This window comes from Lynx rufus, unplaced genomic scaffold (genome assembly GCF_022079265.1).
Source record: "Lynx rufus isolate CCGP_SWC_20201006 ecotype Redwood Valley unplaced genomic scaffold, mLynRuf1.p SCAF_17, whole genome shotgun sequence".
NCBI lineage: Eukaryota > Metazoa > Chordata > Mammalia > Carnivora > Felidae > Lynx > Lynx rufus.
The window spans coordinates 49047998-49071487 of record NW_025814831.1 but is presented as its reverse complement, the minus strand read 5'-3'; the positions used below and the strand labels follow the sequence as shown (position 1 = coordinate 49071487).

General features: G+C 42.0%; 1 protein-coding gene across 2 annotated transcripts in view; it reads left to right on the top strand.

Annotated features, from left to right (window-relative positions):
- The window catches only part of FRMD6 (FERM domain containing 6), a 38577-nt gene that overhangs the window by 11396 nt on the left and 3691 nt on the right, over positions 1–23490 (top strand). For both annotated transcript variants that reach the window (XM_047079662.1, XM_047079661.1), the window contains exons 5-12: positions 900–1086; positions 4318–4473; positions 7841–7906; positions 8774–8842; positions 11715–11889; positions 16338–16673; positions 17796–17927; positions 21952–22043. In XM_047079662.1, the coding sequence (XP_046935618.1) occupies positions 900–1086; positions 4318–4473; positions 7841–7906; positions 8774–8842; positions 11715–11889; positions 16338–16673; positions 17796–17927; positions 21952–22043 (1213 nt within the window). The remainder of the gene's footprint in view (positions 1–899; positions 1087–4317; positions 4474–7840; positions 7907–8773; positions 8843–11714; positions 11890–16337; positions 16674–17795; positions 17928–21951; positions 22044–23490) is intronic.

Genomic DNA, 23490 nt, shown 5'->3' with positions numbered 1-23490 from the left:
ACACACACACACACACACACACACACTTTTTTTTTTTCTTGCATTTTTACTTTGATCACAAAGGCATCCCATTTGCCTGTGACATTTTTTGGAGCTTGACCATGTTTTTCCCCAGTCAGCACTTCTTATTCAATGTATTTAATGGGAACTATATTTATTTCTGACTTCAACGGATTGTAATGAGTGCACTAGTAGGATTTCCATCTGTGAGGAGTATCATGACTGTCATAACATGTTCCTATAAAACCACACCCATAAAGTAACATCCACTTAATTAAAAAAAAAGAGAAAGGGAGAGAGAGATTTAAAGCAAGCTTTTTTTTTTCCAGTTCATTCTGAGAAAGAAAACAAAACACTATAGTTTTTTTTAATGGGCATTTAAACAGAAATTTTTTTATAAGGACCTTAGGGTATTTGTAATGTGCTCAGCTGGAAAACAAAACAAAACAGAGGAGCAAAACATTAAAGCCAGGATTGTCCCCTCAGATTTGTCCTTGTTTCTGTCATATGTGCCGCATTATTGCAGCAAAGTTACTTTAACGCAGACAACAAATGCCTAGGCTTCTAGAGTAATACTTGTTTCAGTGAAATATTTACCATGTTGGAATGGATGATTCCATTCTCTGAATGAATTAAATGTTATAGGCCTCAGGAAATGTTATTTTTGCCTGTTGGGGCAGTCAGACGTGGAGTCCTACCTCCCTGCAACCTGGGTGAGACAGCAATCAGGTATTAGCCTCAACCCCCCACCCACTTTTTTTCAAGGAGTGTGGAGGCAGGAAGAGGGAACAGAAACAGAAGAGCTCTTGTCACCAGATGGATAGCAGGATTTGGGTTCTGTTTACACGCCATTGGATTGTTCCATCAAATGTGAGTTCTGTTTTCTTTTATTTTCCTAGTGACAGAGCAGCAAGATACTATTATTACTGGCACCTGAGAAAACAAGTTCTTCATTCTCAGTGTGTGCTCCGAGAAGAGGCCTATTTCCTGCTGGCAGCCTTTGCCCTGCAGGCTGATCTTGGGAACTTCAAAAGGAATAAGCACTATGGAAAATACTTTGAGCCGGAGGCTTACTTCCCATCTTGGGTAGGCACTGTTTTCAAGTTTTAAAGTGTTTTCTCTAGCACATTTCTAGTTCATTATGCTGCTACTCAGGTTGCTTCAAGAAATGGGAACACAGATGTTTGTGGCCAGTAAAACCCTTCGTGATGCCCAGATAGAAGTTTAACACTTAAGAGCATTGTACACATGATCTCTTGATATATTTGATCTGCTCCTTCCAGTTAAAGGGGAAGAAGATTTCTGTCCATCCTAAATGTGGTGGAACTTGGAACTTACCAGCCTTCTTTTGGCAGTTGCTTGGTCTTTACTTTCTTATTTACTCTTAATTCAAGCATCATTTTCCTCCCTTTGAAGGGAGAAAAACATTACACTTTGAAAAGTAAGATCATTCACAGCTTTTCCTATGTTGAGAAAACAAATTAAATAGTCACTTTGCCCTGACCGCCATCTCCTCCACTCTCGAGAGAGGAACCACGCCTTTACGGCAGCAGGCAAATTTAGGTTATTCGAACTGTCTCAACTGTCCTTTCTCCGCCCAACCCTGCCCATGTCTGTGCCCACCCTTCCTCCAGGCCTCTGTTGAAAATCTGATTTTTTTACCTTATTTCCCAGATACACTCCTCAACACAATTCCATCTGCTTTCTGTCCCCGACGCTCCCCTCCACTCCTCATGCTGTCCCTACGGTCACCAGTGACCTTTAAGTTGCCGAATTCTGTGGACACTTTCCACTTCTTTTCTCAGCTGCATTTGACATAGAACCACTCTCATTTGGAGATCTCCTCCAAACGAATGCTTTTCTTTTTTTTAACAACCACCTGTGTGCCAGTAGCTCCCAAATCTGTTTCTCTCCTCTGTGTCCGTGAGACAGCTGTTTACCCATAGGCACCTCAAACTCAAAATGTCCCAAGTCAACTTCATCTTTCTCCCACCTGATTTCCTGTATTCCTGCCTCTGTGCCCCTAATGTCAGCTAGTAGCACTGCCATCCACCCAGTCACCCAGAAACTTGAGTCTCCTGCAGAGCTCTCCCCATCACCCTTCTTTCTCCCTGGCCTGCCCAAACCAACCGAAACAACCTAGAACATAAAATACTTGATTACCCGTCACCAGCTTAAGAAATCAAATTCTCTTGAAGTTTCCTTGTGGTAGACTTCCTGAATGTTTGTCGTGTGCCCTCCCCAGCGTCCTTGCTCCCTCCCGTCCCCCAGGTTCCAGCTCTCATCAGCACTCAGCAGCACTGCTGAGGGGGCTTGTTGTCTTTGCCTCTGTCTTTAGAGCTTGCGGATGAGTGGATTTTGCTCCTGATTTAAATCTTCAGGGGCTTCCCTCTCACCTACAGAGTGAAAGCCAGGCTCCCACACATAACCGAGGAACTTTCCAGGATCTGATCTCTGCCAGCCTTTCCAGCTTCCTTTCAGGTTGTCCCGCACCTTGAATTTTATGCTCTAACAACATCCAGCAATCCCTATGTCTCCAAATGCCCTGTGGTATTTTGCACTTCTGGCCTTTCTTCCTGAAGTTCCCTTAGCCAACAGAACCCCTCTCCCTGTTTGACCTGGCCAACTCCTGTTCATTCTCCAAGACTCTGCTCAGATGTATTTCCTTCTGGGCAGACTGGCTAGGTACCCAGTGCCCCTCCTCTGGGCTCTAGAAGCCCCCGCTACGCATAGTGTTTTACATCTTATTTTCTGTTTATCTTTTGCCTCCAGTGAACTGTTTATTAGTATATTCTAAAGGGCAGGCTTAAACTATACCTTTTCTGTTTCTTCAGCACTTCACATTGAGGTGCTCAATATAAATTTTTGTGAACTATTGCCAGCATGTCAGTTGTTAAAGAGAAACCACAAAAGGTATCAAGCTTTTACATATCAGTGTCTGTGGAACCCAAATTAGCCTATGTTTACATCCGGTAAGTTGTCATCACGTACTTGCTGAATCTCGCTCTTTTAAATCAGATCTTCCCAGTCAGTGCGCCATAGCTTCCAGAGCACTGAGATACAAGTTTCTTCAACCTTTGGGATCACCAAAGCCACTTACTTCAGTGCCCTTGCAAATATTATTTTCTGTGTGTTCTTTGAGCCGAGAAAAGTTAACAAATACTAATTTAGGTGATCTCCACGTAAAAGGAGTCTGAAAGAAAAATCTGTAACTTGAGTTCTCAGCAATATTAAATAGCCAGCAATCTATCATGTTTAAACAATAGGAAGAAACAAAATGTCAATATCTATAAAAACATTTAAAACTAAAAATTCTTTAATTATTTTTTATTCTGATGATTTTAAGCACTACTCTTTTTGCTCTCTCTGCATAATCCTTTCCATGTTTTATAATCCTTATGAAATCGGCTGAGATTTTTTTTTCAATTTTTTAAATATTTTTATTTATTTTTGAGACAGAGAGAGACAGAGCATCAGCAGGGGAGGGGCAGAGAGAGAAGGAGATACAGAATCCAAAGCAGGCTTCAGGCTCTGAGCCATCAGCACAAAGCCTGACCTGGGGCTCGAACTCACGGACTGTGAGATCATCACCTGAGCTGAAGTCGGACGCTTAACCAACTGAGCCACCCAGGCGCCCCTCGGCTAAGATTTTTAGCTAATCTTAGCCTGCAGCTGCTGGATACTATATGTTTTGGGCATTGAAAGGCCCAGGCTACTGTCCGTTGAAAAACTAAGCCATAGTGAATTGCAATGAATGTTTGAATGAAATTGTTTCCTCACAAATACTCAAATAGAGTGTTCACATCAGCCTTTTATGCGAAAACCAAAAATGTTTCAGAGAATTCCTCCCAGTCCCCTGCCTTCTTTGGATTAACATTTAGAACCTCCCACTCTGTGGCTGTAATTTTAGAAGAGTTAAGTAGGATCCAGAACCTGAAGATGTGTTGACAGTAGATGTATTTCATAGTACCAATAATTTTGCAAGTATAAACAGTGATGTGTACAAAATTTTGCAAGTTTGCATGTTTTTTTTTCTTGGTGAGTTTAAAGCCAAGAGAACATATTTTTCTCATTTCTTGTGATTTTTTCTTCTCAGATATACAGCTAAATTGACTTTGGAGCTTCTAGTACTAGCTGATTCAGCCTAGTAACATAACAGATGGTGAAAACAGAATACAAGTGGGAAATTTCCTGGTGGAAATTAGCCAGTTTCCATGACCTATGTTAGGTCCTTGTCCTTTCATCATTTGGGGGACAAGGGTAGGACTCCCATCACTCCAACAGATGTGGCAGTGCATACCCATTGTATTCCAACAGGTTGTTTCCAAGAGAGGGAAGGACTACATCCTGAAACACATTCCAAACATGCACAAAGATCAGTTTGCGCTGACAGCTTCCGAGGCTCATCTTAAATACATCAAAGAAGCCGTCCGACTGGATGATGTTGCCGTTCATTACTACAGATTGTATAAGGTACAAAACTGCAGTCAGCCTGCAGCTTTTGGTTGTTGTTGTGAAATGTTTGTTTATTTTTGAGAGAGAGTGAGCGGGGGAAGGGCAGAGAGGGAGGACAGAGGATCCAAAGCAGGCTCTGCGCTGACAGCAAAGAGCCTCATGTGGGGCTTGAACTCGTTAAAGAGCTGTGAGATCATGACCTAAGCCCAAGTCGGAGACTTAACCCACTGAGCCACCCGGGGAACCAAGTCTGCAGCTTCTGAAGACAAAATACCTTCATGATTTGAAGAAGCTTTTATTAAAAGTTGTCATATCATTTTTTAGTGGGCTTTTTTTTTTTTAAAAAAAGGATTCATGTGAACTGTTTCTCGTGGTAGTTCAGTCTTCGAGTTAATGATGCTTTTCCTCAGGCCTGGGAGCATGATAGAGTCCCTTTATAATGGTTCTAATACTGAGATGCCAAGTGGCTTCAAATTGTGAGTCTGGTTTTTCAGTGACTATGAAATAGTTATTTTTCTCCTTTCCAAATCTGCATCTCTGCCTTGGGGACTAACATTTGCAACTTTTTTGATCAGTAATTTTTAATGTTCCTCTAAGTGAAGCCATACCTGCACTGTATCCATTAATTAGAAGAACGACCACAACAGCTAGTGTTTACTGAGTATTGTTTTTATGGGGCACGCTTTATTTTCTTTTTTAAATCCTCACAGTTCTATAAAATAGAAGCTGTAATATTCATTGTACAGATGAGGAAACAGACCAAAGACCACAAAACTAGCAAGGGGCAGAGCCAGGATTCAACCCAGGTCTACTTGACTAAAGGAATTTGTGGATAAAAATAGTGCCCAGCACATGTTAAGAATGATGTTAAGTTGTTACCATTATCATTGTTATTAATGTGCTTCTTATTACTACTATACCCTTTGTGGTAAGTTTAGCATAACTAGACCTTTGGAGACTAGGCTGTAGTTTGGATATGTTACTGGATGATCTTCTTGTCTGGTTCAGAAAACTTAATTAGGTACCAAAGAATGGTATTTTTTTTTTTTCTCACTTCTGTGCCCAAGAGATGAAATTGTTAATGTCCTGTCATCCTTGAGAGGCATAATTGAGTTCTATAAGATCTCTTTGGCCAAATTCCTGAAGGACGGAGTTGTTTGTTTGTTTCCTTGAGAGATTTCATTTGTGACACCTCAGTTTATATGAGAAAATGCAAATAAATGGCATTTGACAATCAGTTTATATTTTAAAATGTACAGGAAATATGAATGGTGTATAAGAAGGAGTGAGTGTAGCTTTAGAGTCAGATATCAGAAACCCTGCATCACCACTGTTATGGGATCCTAGGCAAATACAACTATAATTCTGGACCATCTATTAAGTAGGAATGGTTCAATACATCTCACGAGGTTGGGAAAATTCTATGATGTAATGAATCTGAAATAACCAGGTGGAATGTCTGGTACATTAATCAGTGCTCAATAAATACCAAGTGCTTCTCACTTGATAGGGAAACATAGTATTTTAAAGAATCCTGTTAGGAATTTATCTTTTGCTTAAAAGATTTACCTTTTATTTGCTTACGATGTGGTACTTCTACATGGCATAGAAAATGACTCTCTTGGGGCACCTGGGTGGCTCAGTCCGTTAAGTGTTGGATTTCGGCTCAGGTCATGATCTCGCAGTCCATGAGTTCGAGCCCCGCATCAGGCTCTGTGCTGACAGCTCAGAGCCTGGAGCCTGTTTCGCATTCTGTCTCCCTCTGTCTCTCCCCTCCCCTACTTGTGCTGTCTCTCTCTCTCGCTCAAAAGATCAATAAATGTTAAAAAAATTTTAAAAAAAGGAAATGACTCTCTTATCTTCTTAAAGCAAGATAATTAATAATAGTGAAACTGAATGAAGTGGGCAAATACATATTGTTACCTCATGGGCGGAGTTTTCATTCTTTAGAGAAATCAAGTGGCAGCCATTAAAACTGCTCGTAAAGTGGAAATAAGGTAGACAGAGGACAGGAAACATTCTGGGGGGAAAAACTTCTGTGTCCCTCTCCCAGTAGTACATGCCTTGTGCCTGCACAGCCAGCATTTTTATGAGCACAATCTTATTTCAGGAAGCAGTCAGAGTAGCCTTGAAGAGGAAATTGATCTAAACTCACAGTGATAGATTGATTTCTCCTGCTGAACCTATACTGTATGCGCCTTTCTTGATGTAAAAACATATTAGTTGGAAAAACAGCCCAAATAGTGAAAATAGGCCATATCTTGTCTTTACTATACCAGATGAGGATGCATTTTCTAAAAATATTTCTTCCCATATTCTTGGGAACGCTGGCACTAAACATGCTCATTTATTTTTATTGAGGAATTTCATAATGAAAATATTTTAGTTACTTTGTGATTTTATTTATCTTCTATTTTGAACTTCATACCTTATATCCCATTATTACATATGAGCACTCCAAAGATGTGGTCAAATTTCAGAGTACACTTAAAATTCAGAGAACATTTCAGGGGTTTTTGTCCCCTACACTCATTTTAGTTGATTTTTTATAGTTTAGCTGGTAGAATGTATATCATATTGGCAAGTGACAATTGAACTTTTTAGAAATAAGTATTTTCTTTCCAAACAAACTGAATATAAAGCTTTTACAGTTTTTTATCCTCATGGGATGACAGTCTTAAATATTTAGGCGTGCCTCTGATTTTGGCTTCAGAGGCAGGAGAGTTACATAGTTTGAAACCTATAAAATCTAATGCATCTCAGAATATATCTATGATATTAGATTCAAGATTCTGACATCTGGGAAAAGGAAGAGAACTAATAAATAAATAAATAAATAAGCAGCAAAAATAGTATTGTTTACTAGAGTTTTCAGCGATGGCGGTATTTAGAATATTGTCAGATATGAAAGTGTATATAATATAGTAAAAACACTAATCCTTTGAAATCTCAGTGGTTTAAAAAGTAGAATATATCCTTGCTCGTGTGTATGTGCTCATGATTTTCTTAAAGCTTATGGTAAGCTAGGGATGCAAAAAGATGAACAAAGTTATTTAAATTTTGTTTTTAATGTTTATTCTTGAGAGAGAGAGCACGAGAGGGGGAGGGGCAGAGTGAGAGAGGGACACAGAATCCAAAGCAGGCTCCAGGCACTGAGCTGTTAGCACAGAGCCTGATGTGGGGCTCGAACTCAGGAGCTGTGAGATCATGACCTGAGCTGAAGTCGGATCCTTAATGGACTGAGCCACCCAGATGCCCCTGAATGAAGTTATTTTAAATCAAAAATTTTCTAATCAGATTTCTCCTTCTGTTTTTTCCCTTTGGTGTTTAATTGTCCATTGTACAAAAAACCCCACTACTGTTTCATATGATTTTATTTCTATAGGATAAAAGGGAAATTGAAGCTTCTCTGATGCTTGGACTGACCATGCGGGGAATACAGATTTTTCAGGTCAGTAAATGAGAAATGAGTGTCAAGTGGCATCCGCCATGTCTCATGTTGACAGTGTACCTGTGTGGTCCTTGGACAGGTTCACTGGTTCATTTCTGGCCATCGACTGGCCATTACTTCCTATTTGTCTAGTACAAATGGGGATGATGTAGGATAAATGAAGTGATACAGTCCAAACCTTGACAGTAATAAGTCCTCTAGAATAGAAAGTAATAAGCCCAAGATTGGCTCAGGTTCATCACTAACAGATCATTAACATCCAAACATTTTTCTTTGTGTGTTACTGATTTTAAATATCCTGATTATAATGCTCCTCTGGAGCGTTACAACTGTGTAAAGAAAAAAAAAATGACATCTTAATACAGTGGCAGACCACTGTATTTTAATTTTCATTACACTTCTCCAATACAGCCTGTCCCCTGTCCCTGTCACGCTTTTGCAGGTGGGATGGTATTATACCACAGCCATCAACAAGAAAGAGAGAATCCCTCTTTCTGTGAGACCAGGGAGAATATAAGAATCTCTTATCTTGATGTAGGCACAATATCCAATTATGAAAGTCTGAGTGCCTTATCTCATCTCTCCAATGCCTGAGTCTTTTTGGATTTTTTATTTAAGTTTATGGATAGGCTCAAAGGGAAAAGGTTGCCTTGAAAGGCCAGTTAATGCAGTCACTCAGGAACCCAAAGCTACAGAATTGTCTCACTAATCTTTTAATTACTGTCTGAACATCTCCAAAGAGAGTTGAGGACCTCTTTCAGATTTTAATTACTGTATTTTAGTTTTCTGGGAGAGAAGTTAGAGCCATTTTAAAGTGTCTGGCAGTTTCCTCAGTAACTCTGTATGCATTAAAATTTTTTTCCACAGAATTTAGATGAAGAGAAACAATTACTTTATGATTTCCCCTGGACAAATGTTGGAAAGTTGGTATTTGTGGTAAGTTTAAAGTAACTGACTAAAGAAAAATTGCTCAGTTGTTTGTTTTTGTGGATTTTCGTTGTTCCCTGTTTTGTTTTTAAAAATAATGCTGTGACAGGCACAAAAGCTGGTGTTTTTTTTTTTAAAAGTTGAAAATGAAGACAACTCACTTTCTTATATTCTTATGTATGTGCTCTATTCGTTGCCATTCATAGGTCATGAATCTAAAATTAAGGAATTTTACAGCAAAAGAAATTATTTAATTTGTGAGTCTGGTCCCCACCGTGCTATCCTAAGTTGTTCTAGTTGCAGAAGAAATGTAGTGGGGGAATGTGCAAGATGACTTCAGCAAAGAGAATGATTTTCAAAAGCCTACATCAGAGGGATCAGAAAACGGAAAGCCATAATTTTCACAGGATAAATTACTCTTGGCGTGGGGGTAGGCCAGTTCTTTTGGAAGTTACTTCTTTTGAGCAAAGAATAAAGAGTGATATAAAAAGATGTTTCTATTAATATCTAACTCTTTGAAACTCATCATTATAAAGAAAGGTCTACAATTCTTAACAGGAAAAAAAAAATGGTGTTATTTTTAGAATATTGAGAATAGTATCCTCTTTTTTGTTATAAGAGCAAATTCATGATTTTTCCCAGCTGTTTCTCTACTTTGCCGGCTCTATCCGGTTTGGGGCAGGGTTCAAAGAATTACAGTTAATAATATGTATATCTGGTGGTCATTAAAATCCATATTTTTTTCTTTGTTCAGAAATTGTTGGAAAAAAATACACAAAGGAGGAAGATAAGGATTTGTACACATACACAAGTAAAGAAGATGGCCTATATAAATAAAGGGCTGTATTGCCAAAGAGCATTTGGGTTCTGACTCCATACTGCCCTGTGAAGTCAAAGACCTGTTCCTGACTTTACATTATTTTAATTACTTGGGCCCAGTTCAATCTGATTTCACTTCACTCATACATCAAATGGGGCCCTACCTGCTTCCTCCTCACTTGCTCTCTCTCATTTAGGCCCTTTGTGAAAGGATCTGAGCTGTATGAAAATGAGCAAATTATTAGCCCATTACCCCAGTCATGTCCCAAATTGAGTAGACATAAAATGCATTTATGAAATTGAGTGTCTTAAGGGTCCTGGACACAGTGGTTCCTGAATCTAGTTTTGCATCGGTCTCATCTGAGGAGTTGGTTTAAGATAAAGATTTCTGGGCCTCATCCTCCTCCCCTAAGAGAGTTTTGATTCAGAGGGTGTGGGTTGAGGACCAGGCATCTATTTTAATGAACTTCCCAGATGATTCTTCTCACAGCCAGCCCAGTCCTGCCCCAGTCGTGTGACCTTGAGCAAGTTACTTAACCTCTGTGCATTGGTTTCTTTGTTCCCAAATGGAGATAATTGGTCCTCCCCCATAGACTGATTCTGAGGATTAAATGAGTCAATACCTGCCTAGTGCTCATTCAGTGTCAGTTATTACCATTCTAGCATTGGGATCCACTGGTGGTTCCTTTAAAATGAAAAATCGAGAGGTGAAAAATCCATTCCCAACCGAGATACACAGAGCCATATTGTTTTTTATTGACTTTAAGTGTGTGGTTAGAAGATGCCTCTCTCTGCTTTACTTCTCCCTTCTGGCTGAGAAGCATTATGTCTGCAGTATTCCTTATGCAATCCTGCTGCCCAGTTCATTCATAGGAAAGGTGAAGGAATTGATAATTCCATTTCTGGGGCATCTGGATGGCTCCGTTGGTTAAGCTCTTGATTTCAGCTCAGGTCACATGATCTCACAGTTTTGTAAGGTCCAGCGCCAGGCCAGGCTTTGTGCTGACAGTGCAGAGCCTGCTTGCTTGGGATTCTTTCTCTCTTTCTCTGCCCCTCCCTAGCTCAGATGCTTGTGTGCTCTCTCTCTCTCTCAAAATAAATAAACTTACAGTTTTCCATAACTATAAAAAACTGCCAAACTCTCACCCTCAGCTTATGTTAATGAACTTTATGTTAATGATCCCAAACTTAAACAATGAGATTCCTGGTATCTTGATAGAAATACTTAACGGTACTTATATCTCTTCCTTTCTCTTTCCTGTCTCATCCCTTGAGCTGTCCCTCTAGCTTCCACCTATCCCCTCCCACCCCCCCCCCCACCTTTTTTAAATAAACCGTACACCCAGTGTGGGGCTTGAACTTAACAATCCTGAGATCACGAATTTCATGTTCTACCAACTGAGCTAGCCAGGTGCCCCGCTCCCAGCCTCCCTCTGTTATCCAGCTGAAGAAGTTTTCCGTATTTTCTTAACCCTAAAAAGGTATTTATAGTGTTTGCTCTTATAACTCATTTATTTCCTCCTCAGAGTTTATCACAAACTATAGTTATCTTATATATTTATGTTTATTTGCCATCTCTCCCACCAGAATGTATTTCTGTGAAGGTAGCGACCTTGTCTGTCCTATTCACTGTTATTTTCTTGGTGACTAGCACAGTGTTTGGTACCTAGTGTTTAACAAATATCTGAATGCATCACGCTTCTAGAATGTCATCTTGTTTGCTGAATTAGGGTGTTGGAATTGCATTTGAAGATGCTTTCATGATGAGCCCTTCTCTTCTCCATTGTATAAATGGCCTGACTAGCCAGAGAAACCAAAGATACTCCTCCACTGTGTGTCGACCGGATGACCCTGGCTAGACACTTCCCTGAGTTTTTGGTAATCCTTGTCCTGGGACATTTTTGAAAAGGAAAACAGCAATTTATCTCTCGCTGAATTTTGAATGCAGCTTTATACATCTCTTTTTGAATCTGCACTTCTCCTTACTAAAGAGAAAATGAAGGGGACCTTGGCAAATTAGAGACTTACCTTCCAAAAGCTGACTCGTGCTTTTGCTCCACAGGGTAAGAAATTTGAGATTTTGCCAGATGGCTTGCCCTCCGCCAGGAAGCTCATCTACTACACAGGGTGCCCCATGCGCTCCCGACACCTCCTCCAGCTCCTGAGTAACAGCCACCGCCTCTACATGAATCTGCAGCCTGTCTTGCGCCACATCCGGAAGCTGGAGGAGAACGAAGGTATGGCAGTGTTGGGGGGGAGAAGCACACACGGTGCCTTGGCCACCTCTGGCCCCTTAGTCTGTAGCTGCCATCAGTTGGGGCTTTAGACCCCTGCAAAATGGGATTCGAGGGCTGAGCCTCTCCAGATTCAGGGCCGTGTTCCGCCTCACATCTCACCACTGTCCCAGCACCTGTCCCAAATACCTGAGGTCATCCCTATCATTTAGCTATCCCCGAGTACAGTCTCTTTAACGTTTCCCCACACTTGCTTTGAAGATCCTTGCAAAAAGCCACCACATGAAGATGCAGGGCAAGATTTATCTGTGACTCCGAGCACCTTGGAATCTGGAATTTTTTCCAGTGCAATTACTCCTTAGGTTAAAGTAACAATAAAGGTGGGAGACAGAAATGTCTCCAGTCTCTCTTATTGACTGCTGAGAGGACCCCAGGTCTGGGTCAGCAGGAATGACAAAGGAGAAAGAAGTTTTCTTCTTCTTTTTTTTTTAATGTTTATTTATTTTGAGAGAGAGAGGGAGAACGGGGGAGAGGCAGAAAGTGAAGGAGAGAGAGAGAATCCCAAGCAGTTTCCACGCTGACAGCACAGAGCCCAACGCGGTTCTCGACCCCACAAACTGTGAGATCATGACCTGACCTGAAACAAGAGTCCGACACTTAACCAACTGAGCCACCTAAGTGCCCTGAAAGAAGTTTCCATTTGAGGATTATATCAGCCAGTCCTGTGGGGGCTTTGCTGAGATACATTTGGGGCCCCTGAAAAGGAGAATGAGTCACGGTAAGGAAGAGGAAGGCAGGGATTGGGGCCTCTAAGAGCAGGCTTCAACTCTACTGGTTAGCCCTTCATCTTAAGTCATGGCACCCAGGGTTATTCCATTTAACACACACGAACTTCTGATCCCCCAAAATGCTATTGTGCTCATTTGCCTATTTCTTTAAAAATTTTTTTTTCCTTAATGTTTATTTACTTTTGACAGAGAGATAGAGTATGAGTGGGGAGATGGCAGAGAGAGAGAGAGAGACAGAATGGAAGCAGGCTCCAGGCTCTGAGCCACCCAGGCGCCCCTGCCTATTTCAATGTCTTCCATTTGTGTTGTAGATTCCCATTGTGGTAGTTTTTATAATTCAATTGGATTAGATTTAGGATATCTGCATGAACATTTGGATGCAGATTCATATCCTTAGGTCCCTATCTGAAACAGATTTCGACCTCTCAGACCCCAGCTTTCTCACAGAAACACAAATACTTGTCCTCTTAAGAAAAAACCTGAAAGAAGCTTGCACATCTAATCAATTTCTCTCAAAACCTATCTCTCTAACTAAATGAGACCCAGTTTGGGGATGCCACTGCATCTTAAGTAGCCATTAGAACATGAATCATTTTGCACGGTCTGCCACCAAACTGCTTTCTTGTCTTTGGAGGGAACTGGTGTATAACCACCAGGTGTATGGGCTTCCTCTGCTGCCAGGCTGCCCCTTCTTCCCCATGATGACTCATTGCCATAACAAGCACCTCTCTCCAATGCTGACATGATTATTAGGAGGACTCGAGATGGGACAGAAGCGCCAAGGGAACTTGTAAGAATAGGCGACTTACGTGCAGAGCCCATCATGTGCCAAATGGGTCACATTCCTAAATGGCCAGCTTATAGCGCCTTAAGTTTATTTATTTCATCACCTTTGCCAGCATTTTAGCAGATTCTTGCTTAGATGACCGTAAGGGGAGCCCTTTAGAGCCTGAATGAATTCCAGAAGCCCTATAGGTTCTCAGGTAAAATGACAAAGAATTTTCAGTTCTTAGAGGGCAGGGTTTTGTCTGTTACCACGCCTAGTAGTATCAAGTGCATTTGGGGGCTTTCGCGATTAGGGCAATGAAGGAATGATAAAGGTGTGGATTGTATTTGTTATTTGGGTAAATGTAGATAGATTTGGGCGGATATCTCTTTTTTTTCTTCTAAAGAAAACATACGTCTTTTCTTTTACGTAGAGATCCCTCACAGTCTAAAGAACACCCAAAATTAAGTTTCTCTGGGCCAGTTTTGGCCTGATGCCAGTTATTTCACTTACGCTTAAAGTCTTCATCACTTTTACGATAAAGCCCTTTTCTTAGCAAAAAAACAGCACAGAAAGAGAGTGTATTTTTCTTAAATTTAATTTAGATCCATCTTGTCTGAGATACTCTTTTAGCATCTTATGGTAGAAGATGATCACAAGAATTATTCCATAGCATTTAGAAGGGGGAGAATGCCTTTGTCATTAAAAAAGTTTAAAAACAAAAGTTTTTTTTTTAACCCAACTTTATTCAACAGTGGGAGCTTATTCTTAGGCCATATTCCAAGAGGTCACACTGCATTCTGTTCCAAAATAATATATGAAAAGCTCTGTGGTCTCTGGGCTTTTACAACAGAGGGAATCCAAAGAATACCAACACATTGGTAATCTGTGCTGTTGACTCCGGTGATTACTAGGGAGTTAAGAGGTTGCATTTCCCAGGTCTCAGAATAAACTTCATAATCACGTCAGCATTTCCTTCATGACACTTTTTATTTGTACCAGGTCTAAGTGATACAGCTCTGGGAAGGGAACACTGGCCAGCCACGTAGAACAGTAAGGCCGTGCTGACACGCTGACACGAAGCAGATTAACGCTAGGCTCCTGTGAGGTAGACCACAGTTAGGCAAGCGCTTGCCTTCTGTTACTAGAGTAACCGTAATAGACTCCCAACCTGCTGGGAAGGGTTGGGAGTAAAAGGGCTATTTGTAAAGAGGCAGAAAGCTTTTAAGTTATTAGAGCCACAATTCCCACTTGTCTTAGAACTCTGGCACCCTAAAGAACTTTTTAGAAAACTGTTTTTTCACTTTCCACCTTTCCAAGTGCCACGTGGCTAGTATTTTGAAACCACAGTGAATAGAAATTGTATGAGAATTTTGCAAACCCTTTTATCTCTCCGTCTTCATCTCAACCCCTGTTGTCTTCAGAAAACAGGAATGTTTATAACCCAGTCTAGCCCTAAAACATGGATTTTAGATGATGCACATCTGTCTCAGATGTGTGTTTTGGGCTCTGGTGTCCTGCCCCAGTCTGCTTTCTGTGTGACTGTGCATTCTCGCTGTTGTGATGCAGCCTGATTCCCTAGAATTGACATGAATGGCTGGAGCCCAAAAACGTACACATCGCCTTCTGCAAGCATTTTTGCATTTTGCATCCTGGAGAGCGCATCTTCTCTTTCTGCTAATGCTTCTTCCCTCCCTGAGGAAGCTGTGTAGATTATACTTCAGACACCAGGAGTGCAAGTGATTTCACTTACCCAAGAAACAAGACAATTAAAATCATCAGCAGGCCTCTGAGAACCCAATTAGTCTACAAGTTAGCAATTTCTGAAATAATATCAATTTAACATTCCTCAAATGCATTCTCCATCTTTAACATTGTTCTAATGTGTTATTTGTCATCAGCATTAAGACTACAAAGAATCTAAACTATTTCTCTGTTTTACAGTTCTGACCTGAGACACAAAAGTATTGTATACCTGCAACTCAGTTGTAACTTTGTGCCTTAATGTGATCGTTGCTTTAGCATTTGATAAAAGGGACTTTCTAACATTGCGTCTTGGTGTTAAAGAATGGCACTGACATGTTAAATCAAAGAACAGTTTTGTCAGTCAGAGGCCACATAGGTATAAATCATCAAACCAGTAGTGATGACTGTGTTTTCTAAGTAGATGGTAAAACCTCACTAGTTCACACCCCAAATGGAGAAAAACAGTTTTCACTAATGAAAAACTAAATGTTAGAACTCTTTGAGGGAAATTTAGAGAAGAATAGTTTTATTTTAAATTATATTCAGCAGTCAGAACTGAGCTACTGAATGGGCCAAATTGAATAAATGAAATCATTGGCAATTAGTGTAATTATATTTATCAAACAGTCTTCCATAGCAGTGCTTCTGAAACTATTTGTGGGGAAGGACCAGATTTTTAACATTCCTCATCCACCGTGGACTGATACTTTTACAAAATACAAAATCACCTTAGTGGCTGTCACGGCACTGTCAGGTTGCTCTGAAAATCGCTAAGTATTTATTCTCACTTACTGAGCTTCCATCGGTGTGGACCAATAACAACTTGCAGACAAGAGGTGGTCTGGCGACTCTACTTCAAATAGCACTTTTCCGAGTTTTGAAACGTCAAAACCCTTTGAGTAGTCTCAGGACTCGCTCAAATCTGTTGTACTGGTTTTTGCTCATCTTCCTAAGTTGACCCCCTCGCACCCACCCGGGTCAGAACCCTCACGGCGCCTAGATCCTGGGTGTGATCCTGCTGAACTAGATCCTGGGTGTGAACTTGCACGCGTTCTTAGCCTGATGTGTCCTGTAGGCTAACCAGGCGTGTCTCCCCCTCCTCTCCCCTCCCCCGCCCGCCGTCCTGCGTGAATGTGCTCCTCACCTCGCAGAGAAGAAGCAGTACCGGGAGTCCTACATCAGCGACAGCCTGGACCTGGACGTGGACCAGCTGGAGAAGCGGTCCCGGGCCAGCGGCAGCAGCGCGGGCAGCGCCAAGCACAAGCGCCTGTCCCGCCACTCCACCGCCAGCCACGGCAGCTCGCACACGTCGGGCATCGAGGCGGACACCAAGCCCCGGGACGCAGGGCCGGAGGACAGCTACTCTGGCAGCGCCATCCACCGCAAGCTGAAGACCTGCAGCTCCACGACCAGCCACGGCAGCTCCCACACCTCTGGGGTGGAGAGCAGCGGCAAGGACCGGCCGGAAGAGGACTCGCAGGACGACGGTAAGCCGCTCGCCGCGGCTTTCCAAGCTGGCAGCGGTGAGCCGCTGTCGCTCGCCCCCTTCTTTCTCTTGCCTCGTCTTGTTTCTGGTTTTTTTTTCCCAAGCATCCCTTCTGGAGAACTGCTGTGTAGGGCACAGCCGGGGGGTAGTAATGGACAGGTGTCCTGCACCTTCCCCCGTGATTTGGGGGAGTTGCTCGTGTCGGTGAACAAAGCATCCCTCTGGTCACGATCCTTTGCCGCCACAGGGTTGGACGCCAGTGGAGGCTGAGTCCTGGCGGTTTAGCCCAAGTAGAGGAGAGATCGGTGCCGAAGCACTCGTGTCTGCATTTCTGGTTCCCAGATTAAATAGGCATCGGTGAGGACAACAGCAGAGACGCAGTGATAGCGACAGAAATGTCTTAAACTTGGCAGAGGGAAAAAAAAACAAGACTTGAGCCCAGGCCATTGGTTATTTAGTATTTCTTCAATTCCTCCTATGCAGCCAGAACTCTGGGAATGTAAAAGAAAGTTAGCACCTGGATGCTTAACTCTGTTAAGGAGAGAAAAACCAGACTGTCTCAGCCAAACTTAACATATGTGGGCATCTTTTTTATTATTTTTATGCCTCAAGTGCTATAGCATTCGGGTTTGGGGAAAGGGTAGTGACTTCATTAAGGAAAACGACAGCCCATTTGCTTGCTTACTGTAGAATTCATGTGGATCTCTAGTGAAGTCAGCTGAATGCCCTGCGGGCAGGCAGGTCTGGAAATGGGGAGCTTCATGAACTACTCCTTGTGCAGGTGACAGCAGTCTGCTCTGGTTTAGGCATGTGGCCCATCAGTCTCAGTTGCCCTTTGTCATCTCAGCAAGGTGGTATAGCTCTTTCCTTCTTTCTCACAGAGGAAAGAATAACACAATTCAATCGTGGCATTAGAAGACATGTAGATAACACAGCAACCCTGTGAAAAAGAGAGCAAATACATCTAGTTGAGAACTGTCCTAGAGTTTCCTATTGTAGATTCTCATTAGCAAATGTATTTTAAAATCTGAATAATTACAGAGCCTCCCGCAAAGTGTGGCTACGAATGCTGGCATCCATTTCCCTTCGTGTCACTAAACGTCTTTTTCTTCTTCTGTGTCAGAAATAGAGATGTTGGTTGATGACCCCAGGGACCTGGAACAGATGAATGAAGAGTCTCTGGAAGTCAGCCCAGACATGTGCATCTACATCACCGAGGACATGCTCATGTCACGGAAGCTGAATGGACACTCTGGTGAGCTCTTGTGGGAAGTTCTTCTCCTGAGCTAGTGGATGGTCTTGGACTAAGGAGCAGGTGCCTCAAAAAACAGAAGGGTCAGGGTGGGGTTCTCGATCACAAACAGGGCTGGAATCAGAACCTTTCCAAGTCAGTGCCATAGACTGCAGGGTCGAGTACCTCGTGAGGAAGAAAGAGAACAGAAGGGGAGAAGCATCTAGGATGGGGAATTAGCATCTCCTCCCCTGTGCTCAGCACAAAGTGGTAAAACACAGTTTTATCTTTGTTGCTGTTGTTTTGTTTTGCTATTACAAATGATAATCAGAGAATCCTAGAATACACCTAGAAGGGACCTCGGAGACCTCCTTTTTACAGATGAGAAAACCCATAGATGAGGGGGACAGACGCTTGGGTGGCTAGAAACAGAAGGCAGGTCTCCGAGTTTGGTTTGTATTGCTTTTCCCCAACTAGATCAGAGTGGGTATGGGAGTATGGAGGAAAAAGTGTCAAAAAATGTTGGCGTAAAAATGCATTCCTATTATATTCTGTATTTGATTAACTCTACTAGGACATTTGCATTCACTGTAAACCTATTATGGGATTATATAATAACGATATATAATAATCTATTTCTATCAAATAAAAGATATCACCCTTCAATATTAACTGCAAAAAACCACAGTATGGGTTTTGTTTTCAATTTTTTTTTAATGTTTATTTATTTTTGAGAGAGAGAGAGAAACAGAGCTCTAGAGGGGAAGGGCCGGAGAGAGAAGGAGACACAGAATCCAAAGTAGGCTCCAGGCTCCGAGCTGTCAGCACAGAGCCTGACGCAGGGCTCGAACTCCCGAACCACGAGATCATGACCACGAGCCAAAGTCAGACGCTTAACCGACTGAGCCACCCAGGCTCCCCAGGTTTTGTTTTTAAACCTCAGTCACTCCTAACTGCTCTCGCCACATTTTATGAATTGGTCTCCGTTCTGTCTAAAAAACATACCTTAGGAATGAAGTCGAAATGGCCCAGGTACTTACTGGTCAGCCGCTTTGAGCTTTGAGTGAAAGACCCTGTTTACAACTGGGGTGACCTGCCATTGCTGTGTCAAGACCCACGGTCCCTGATAAGTGAGCCTCACCCATGCAACAGGTGCTGGGAATGAGAGAGAAACAAGACCACAGTACACATGGTCCCCTCATCCTGGCATTGAATCTGTAAGAGCACAAGGCTCCTTTTATTGCAGAATTTCCTCTGCTCACCTAGCAGAAGCATGGCCTCCAGATGCTCTGCGGGGAATAGACCTGCCAGTGGTTACAGAGAACCGCTCTGCCTAAGCAAACACAGATTCGTCAGGCTGCTTGCTCTGGTCATGCTTCAGGCTTAGAGTTCTCAAACCAAACTTTACCCCCATTTCTTTGCCCATTTACTTTCTTACATAGATGTCTTCCCTCACAAATACATTTTAACACATATATTAAATATAAATTTACAATTTTATGCACATTATATGTACATGGATATCATGCTCTCACTCGATATGTGCATGTGTATTTTTGTGGAAAGAAAACTGTCCAAACCATATACACCGAAGTGTCCATGGGAGGAGGGGAGATGAGGGAAACAGACTTTGGCTTTTTATTTATATATTTCTATGTTTAATTTTTATGGTAAGATTTTGTAATTTTAAGTAGAAATAAAATTTAAATAAATAGGGTGGCTGTTTATTTTTTTTTTAATTTTTTTTTTCAACGTTTTTTATTTATTTTTGGGACAGAGAGAGACAGAGCATGAACGGGGGAGGGGCAGAGAGAGAGGGAGACACAGAATCGGAAACAGGCTCCAGGCTCTGAGCCATCAGCCCAGAGCCTGACGCGGGGCTCGAACTCCCGGACCGCGAGATCGTGACCCGGCTGAAGTCGGACGCTTAACCGACTGCGCCACCCAGGCGCCCCTAGGGTGGCTGTTTAAAGAGGTTTTTATACAAAAAAAAAAAAAAAAAATGCTTTTTGAAATATTATTTATTGAAAAAGAACCTGAATGGTTAACAATGAGCAGTTATATGCTGTCCATATAGTGAAATATCGTACAGCCATTAACTAATGACACTTTTAAAGAATATTTAATAATATAAGAAAGATAGGTAAGAAAAACAGCACAAATTGTATAATCAGGATGATCTCAAATTACAAAAATGTATATATGTATATGAAAAAATACATAAAAATATGAATAGCCTTTCTCTGGATGATGGGGTTGTGATGATCTTATTTTCTTCCTCGCATCATCCTCCTCTTCCAAATTCTCTACAATTTGAGCATTTACTTTTTTTTAACATTTATTTATTTTTGAGAGAGAGAGAGAGAGCGTGAGCAGGGGAGGGGCAGAGAGAGAGGGAGACACAGAATCCGAAGCAGGCTCCAGGCTTTGAGCTGTCAGCACAGAGCCCAACTGAGCTGAAATTGGATGCTTAACTGACTGAGCCACCCAGGTGCCCCTACAATTTGAGCATTTAAACATTGTTTCTCAAGCATGGAGCTGAGATCAAATAGCGATGGAAGTTTGGTACAAGTCAGGTTAGTGTTCTCAGCACCAGACTTGCTGCTGACTTGTCTAATGCAGAGTTTGGGTTTGGGAGCACATAATTTACAGACATGGTGGCCAAGGACACATTTACCAGGAAGTCCAGAAGGACCCATGCCAAGTGCCAACCAAGGACACCAGTCCACGTCATCCTCTGAAGATTTGTTAAAAGTTTAAAGCTTTTTAAAAGATAAAGATATTCTCAAGAAAGACCCCCTACTAAAGCAGTCTGTACCAACCCCCAAAACATAAGTACCCACCTGAAGGCTTTTAAACTGTCTACATGTAAACCAAGAATGTCCTCCTTCCATGTTTCAATTGAACAAAATATCAAACACTTAATATATACAAGGTATATACTCGTCACTGAATCGTTAGACGTCATTTCTAAAGAGTTAAGGGATAAAACACAAAAGGCCATTTCTGAGGTTATCAGCAAGTAGCTAAATAAAAATCACATTGCACTCCAGGTTCCTTTTTTATAAGGTGAGAATGTGCTTTATCTGAGAAGCCATTTGGCCTTAAGAATCTGGGGTTTGACTGACCTGCTTCATCTATTTGCAAGAAAAATGTCAGTGATCTCCACTTCCATATCCAATTCTTGTTAGCAGTTTTATCTTACGAAACATTTTTTTCTGGTGCTTCACTCAACATGCTAGAGCCACAGAGGGAAGTTTCAGCCCTGGATTTCTGTTTCCAAAATATTAGGAGGTGACTCCTGGGCACTGGGGTGATTTAGGGCCCTGTCACTCTCAGAGATCCAGAACTGAATGCTTACGGTGGCCTCCCACTCGTGGCCTCTCCCCAGCAGGATTTGTTGTAGGAAGCAAGTGCCACAGGGCCCCTGTCAGCCCGAGGAGCTCTGAGCTGGGTGTGTCCCATGTGCAGGCCCTGTACCTCGCCCTTTCCATGCATTTACTCCTCAGTCGTCATTAAACTCTGTTGGATAGACACTGCTGTCAGGCCCACTTTATGAGACCGAAACATAGGGGGGCTAAGTCACTGGCCAGCATACACAGTTAATTACTTTTCTGGGCCTGCTTCCGGCTCAGATCCGTGTGACTCTGGAGGTCAAGCCCCACACTACACTTTAACCATCCATCTAAAGGGACCCAAACCTAGACAGCCGTGTCACAGTTTAGCTTTAGGAGGGAGACTGCTTTACATCTACAGTCTTTGTTTTTGTTACTAATTTAGAAGTTGTAGTTCACCTTAGAAAAGGCAGACTCTAAACTCCTTCCTGTACGCTGACCCCACATTTATCCCTCTCCCCCCTATTTACTGTGAGACAGGAGATGGGATGTGTCCTAGGTTGGTTGTCTACCACGGATGAGTCACAGTGAGATTTTTCAGGAACGGTTAATACTTGACCTTTCAGTCTTGGTGGTAGCATGTGTCAGATAGGTGGCAAAAAGTATGAATAAGGAAGTCTTCATTGTTGTTGTTTTTCTGTGTTTTACTTCAGGGTTGATTGTGAAAGAAATTGGTTCTTCCACCTCTAGCTCCTCAGAAACAGTTGTGAAGCTTCGTGGCCAGAGTACGGACTCTCTTCCACAGGTACAGAAGGAATCGAAATGTTTAAGTTGTGCACTGAAGTTACAGAAAATGTTAAATTGGAACTTAACGTTTATATTTATATAAATGAGCAAAAATTAAGAACCATAAGGCAGTGATTCTTCTTAGGTACATTCTAGCTTTATCCTCAGTTGATAACCATTGTGTTTGCTAGTTCCATTCATCTCTGAGTTGATTTTCATTTGGATAAATTATATACTTTGTTTCCCACTTTATAGAGGTGGGAAGTGTGTAACTTCAGACTTCAGGTTGTGTGTGTGAACCTCAACAACTGAGAGAATAATTTTCTTGTCAGGCGTGTTATGGCAGAAACGTTTCCACGCTGATTATTCCATTCAGATTGCGTTTTCAAAGTATGCTGAGTGAGACTGATAACCTGTGATCACTTGCTAGACTATTAAAATATCAAAAGATAAAATACTCTGAAATTCATCGTTGTAGCGTCTGGATCTATTCCACAGCTGATATACTCACCTCTATTTCCTGTGTATTCTCTTTCTCTCTCCTTTATGACTCTCTTTCTTGGTCCATCTCTGTCTTTTTTGGGTTTTGTGTCTTTTTTGCTTTCTGTGTGTGCTTCTCTCTTCCCTGTTTTCTTTTTCATTTCTATGTGCACATGATGTTTTATTACATATTTTTTTGAATACTCCAGTGAATAATTTCTAAAGCAGTATGTGTAGCATGATGATTACAAATCCAAGGTTCCACTGCCCGGGTTTGCACCCAGTTCTGTCACCCGGTGTTAGATCTTCCTGTACGTAAGTGCTTGTGGTGCACGGCTGAGGATCAGATTCCACACCTGCAAAATGGGAAGCGCATTTGCGTGCCTGCTGTGTGGATTCGTGAGGATGACCTAATGAATTCTGTGTGGGAAAGCCCGTTGGCACCTGGGAAGCCGTGTGGGTCCAGGGGATCTTCTTCAGGGAGTGCTCGGATGTGATACTTCCAAATAAAATGGTTTTGGGCTCAGACCCTGTTCTCTCCTCCTGGTGCTTTTGCCTTTAGCAAAACGTGATCTCTTATTCTAACGAGGTTGGCTTTTGTGGTGTTCAGCAGCAAAAGCTGAGAGGTACAGTGCCCTGTTTCCTTAAATAACCCATTAAGCATCTTTCATTCATGTAATTATCTGAGCCATTTTTTAACCTATTTATGTTTTCAGCCAGTACGACTTCTGGGGATAATGAGTTCTGTAAGTCTGTTGCCCGCTGTGTGGAGTATTTGGCACAGCACCTCCTACAGTGTTTGGGAGCTGCCTCTTGCCTCCCAACCTTTCCGTACTTTGTATTATTTTTCTATCCAAGAACTCTAGCTTTAAAAAAAACAAAAAAAGGGGCGCCTGGGTGGCGCAGTCGGTTAAGCGTCCGACTTCAGCCAGGTCACGATCTCGCGGTCCGTGAGTTCGAGCCCCGCGTCGGGCTCTGGGCTGATG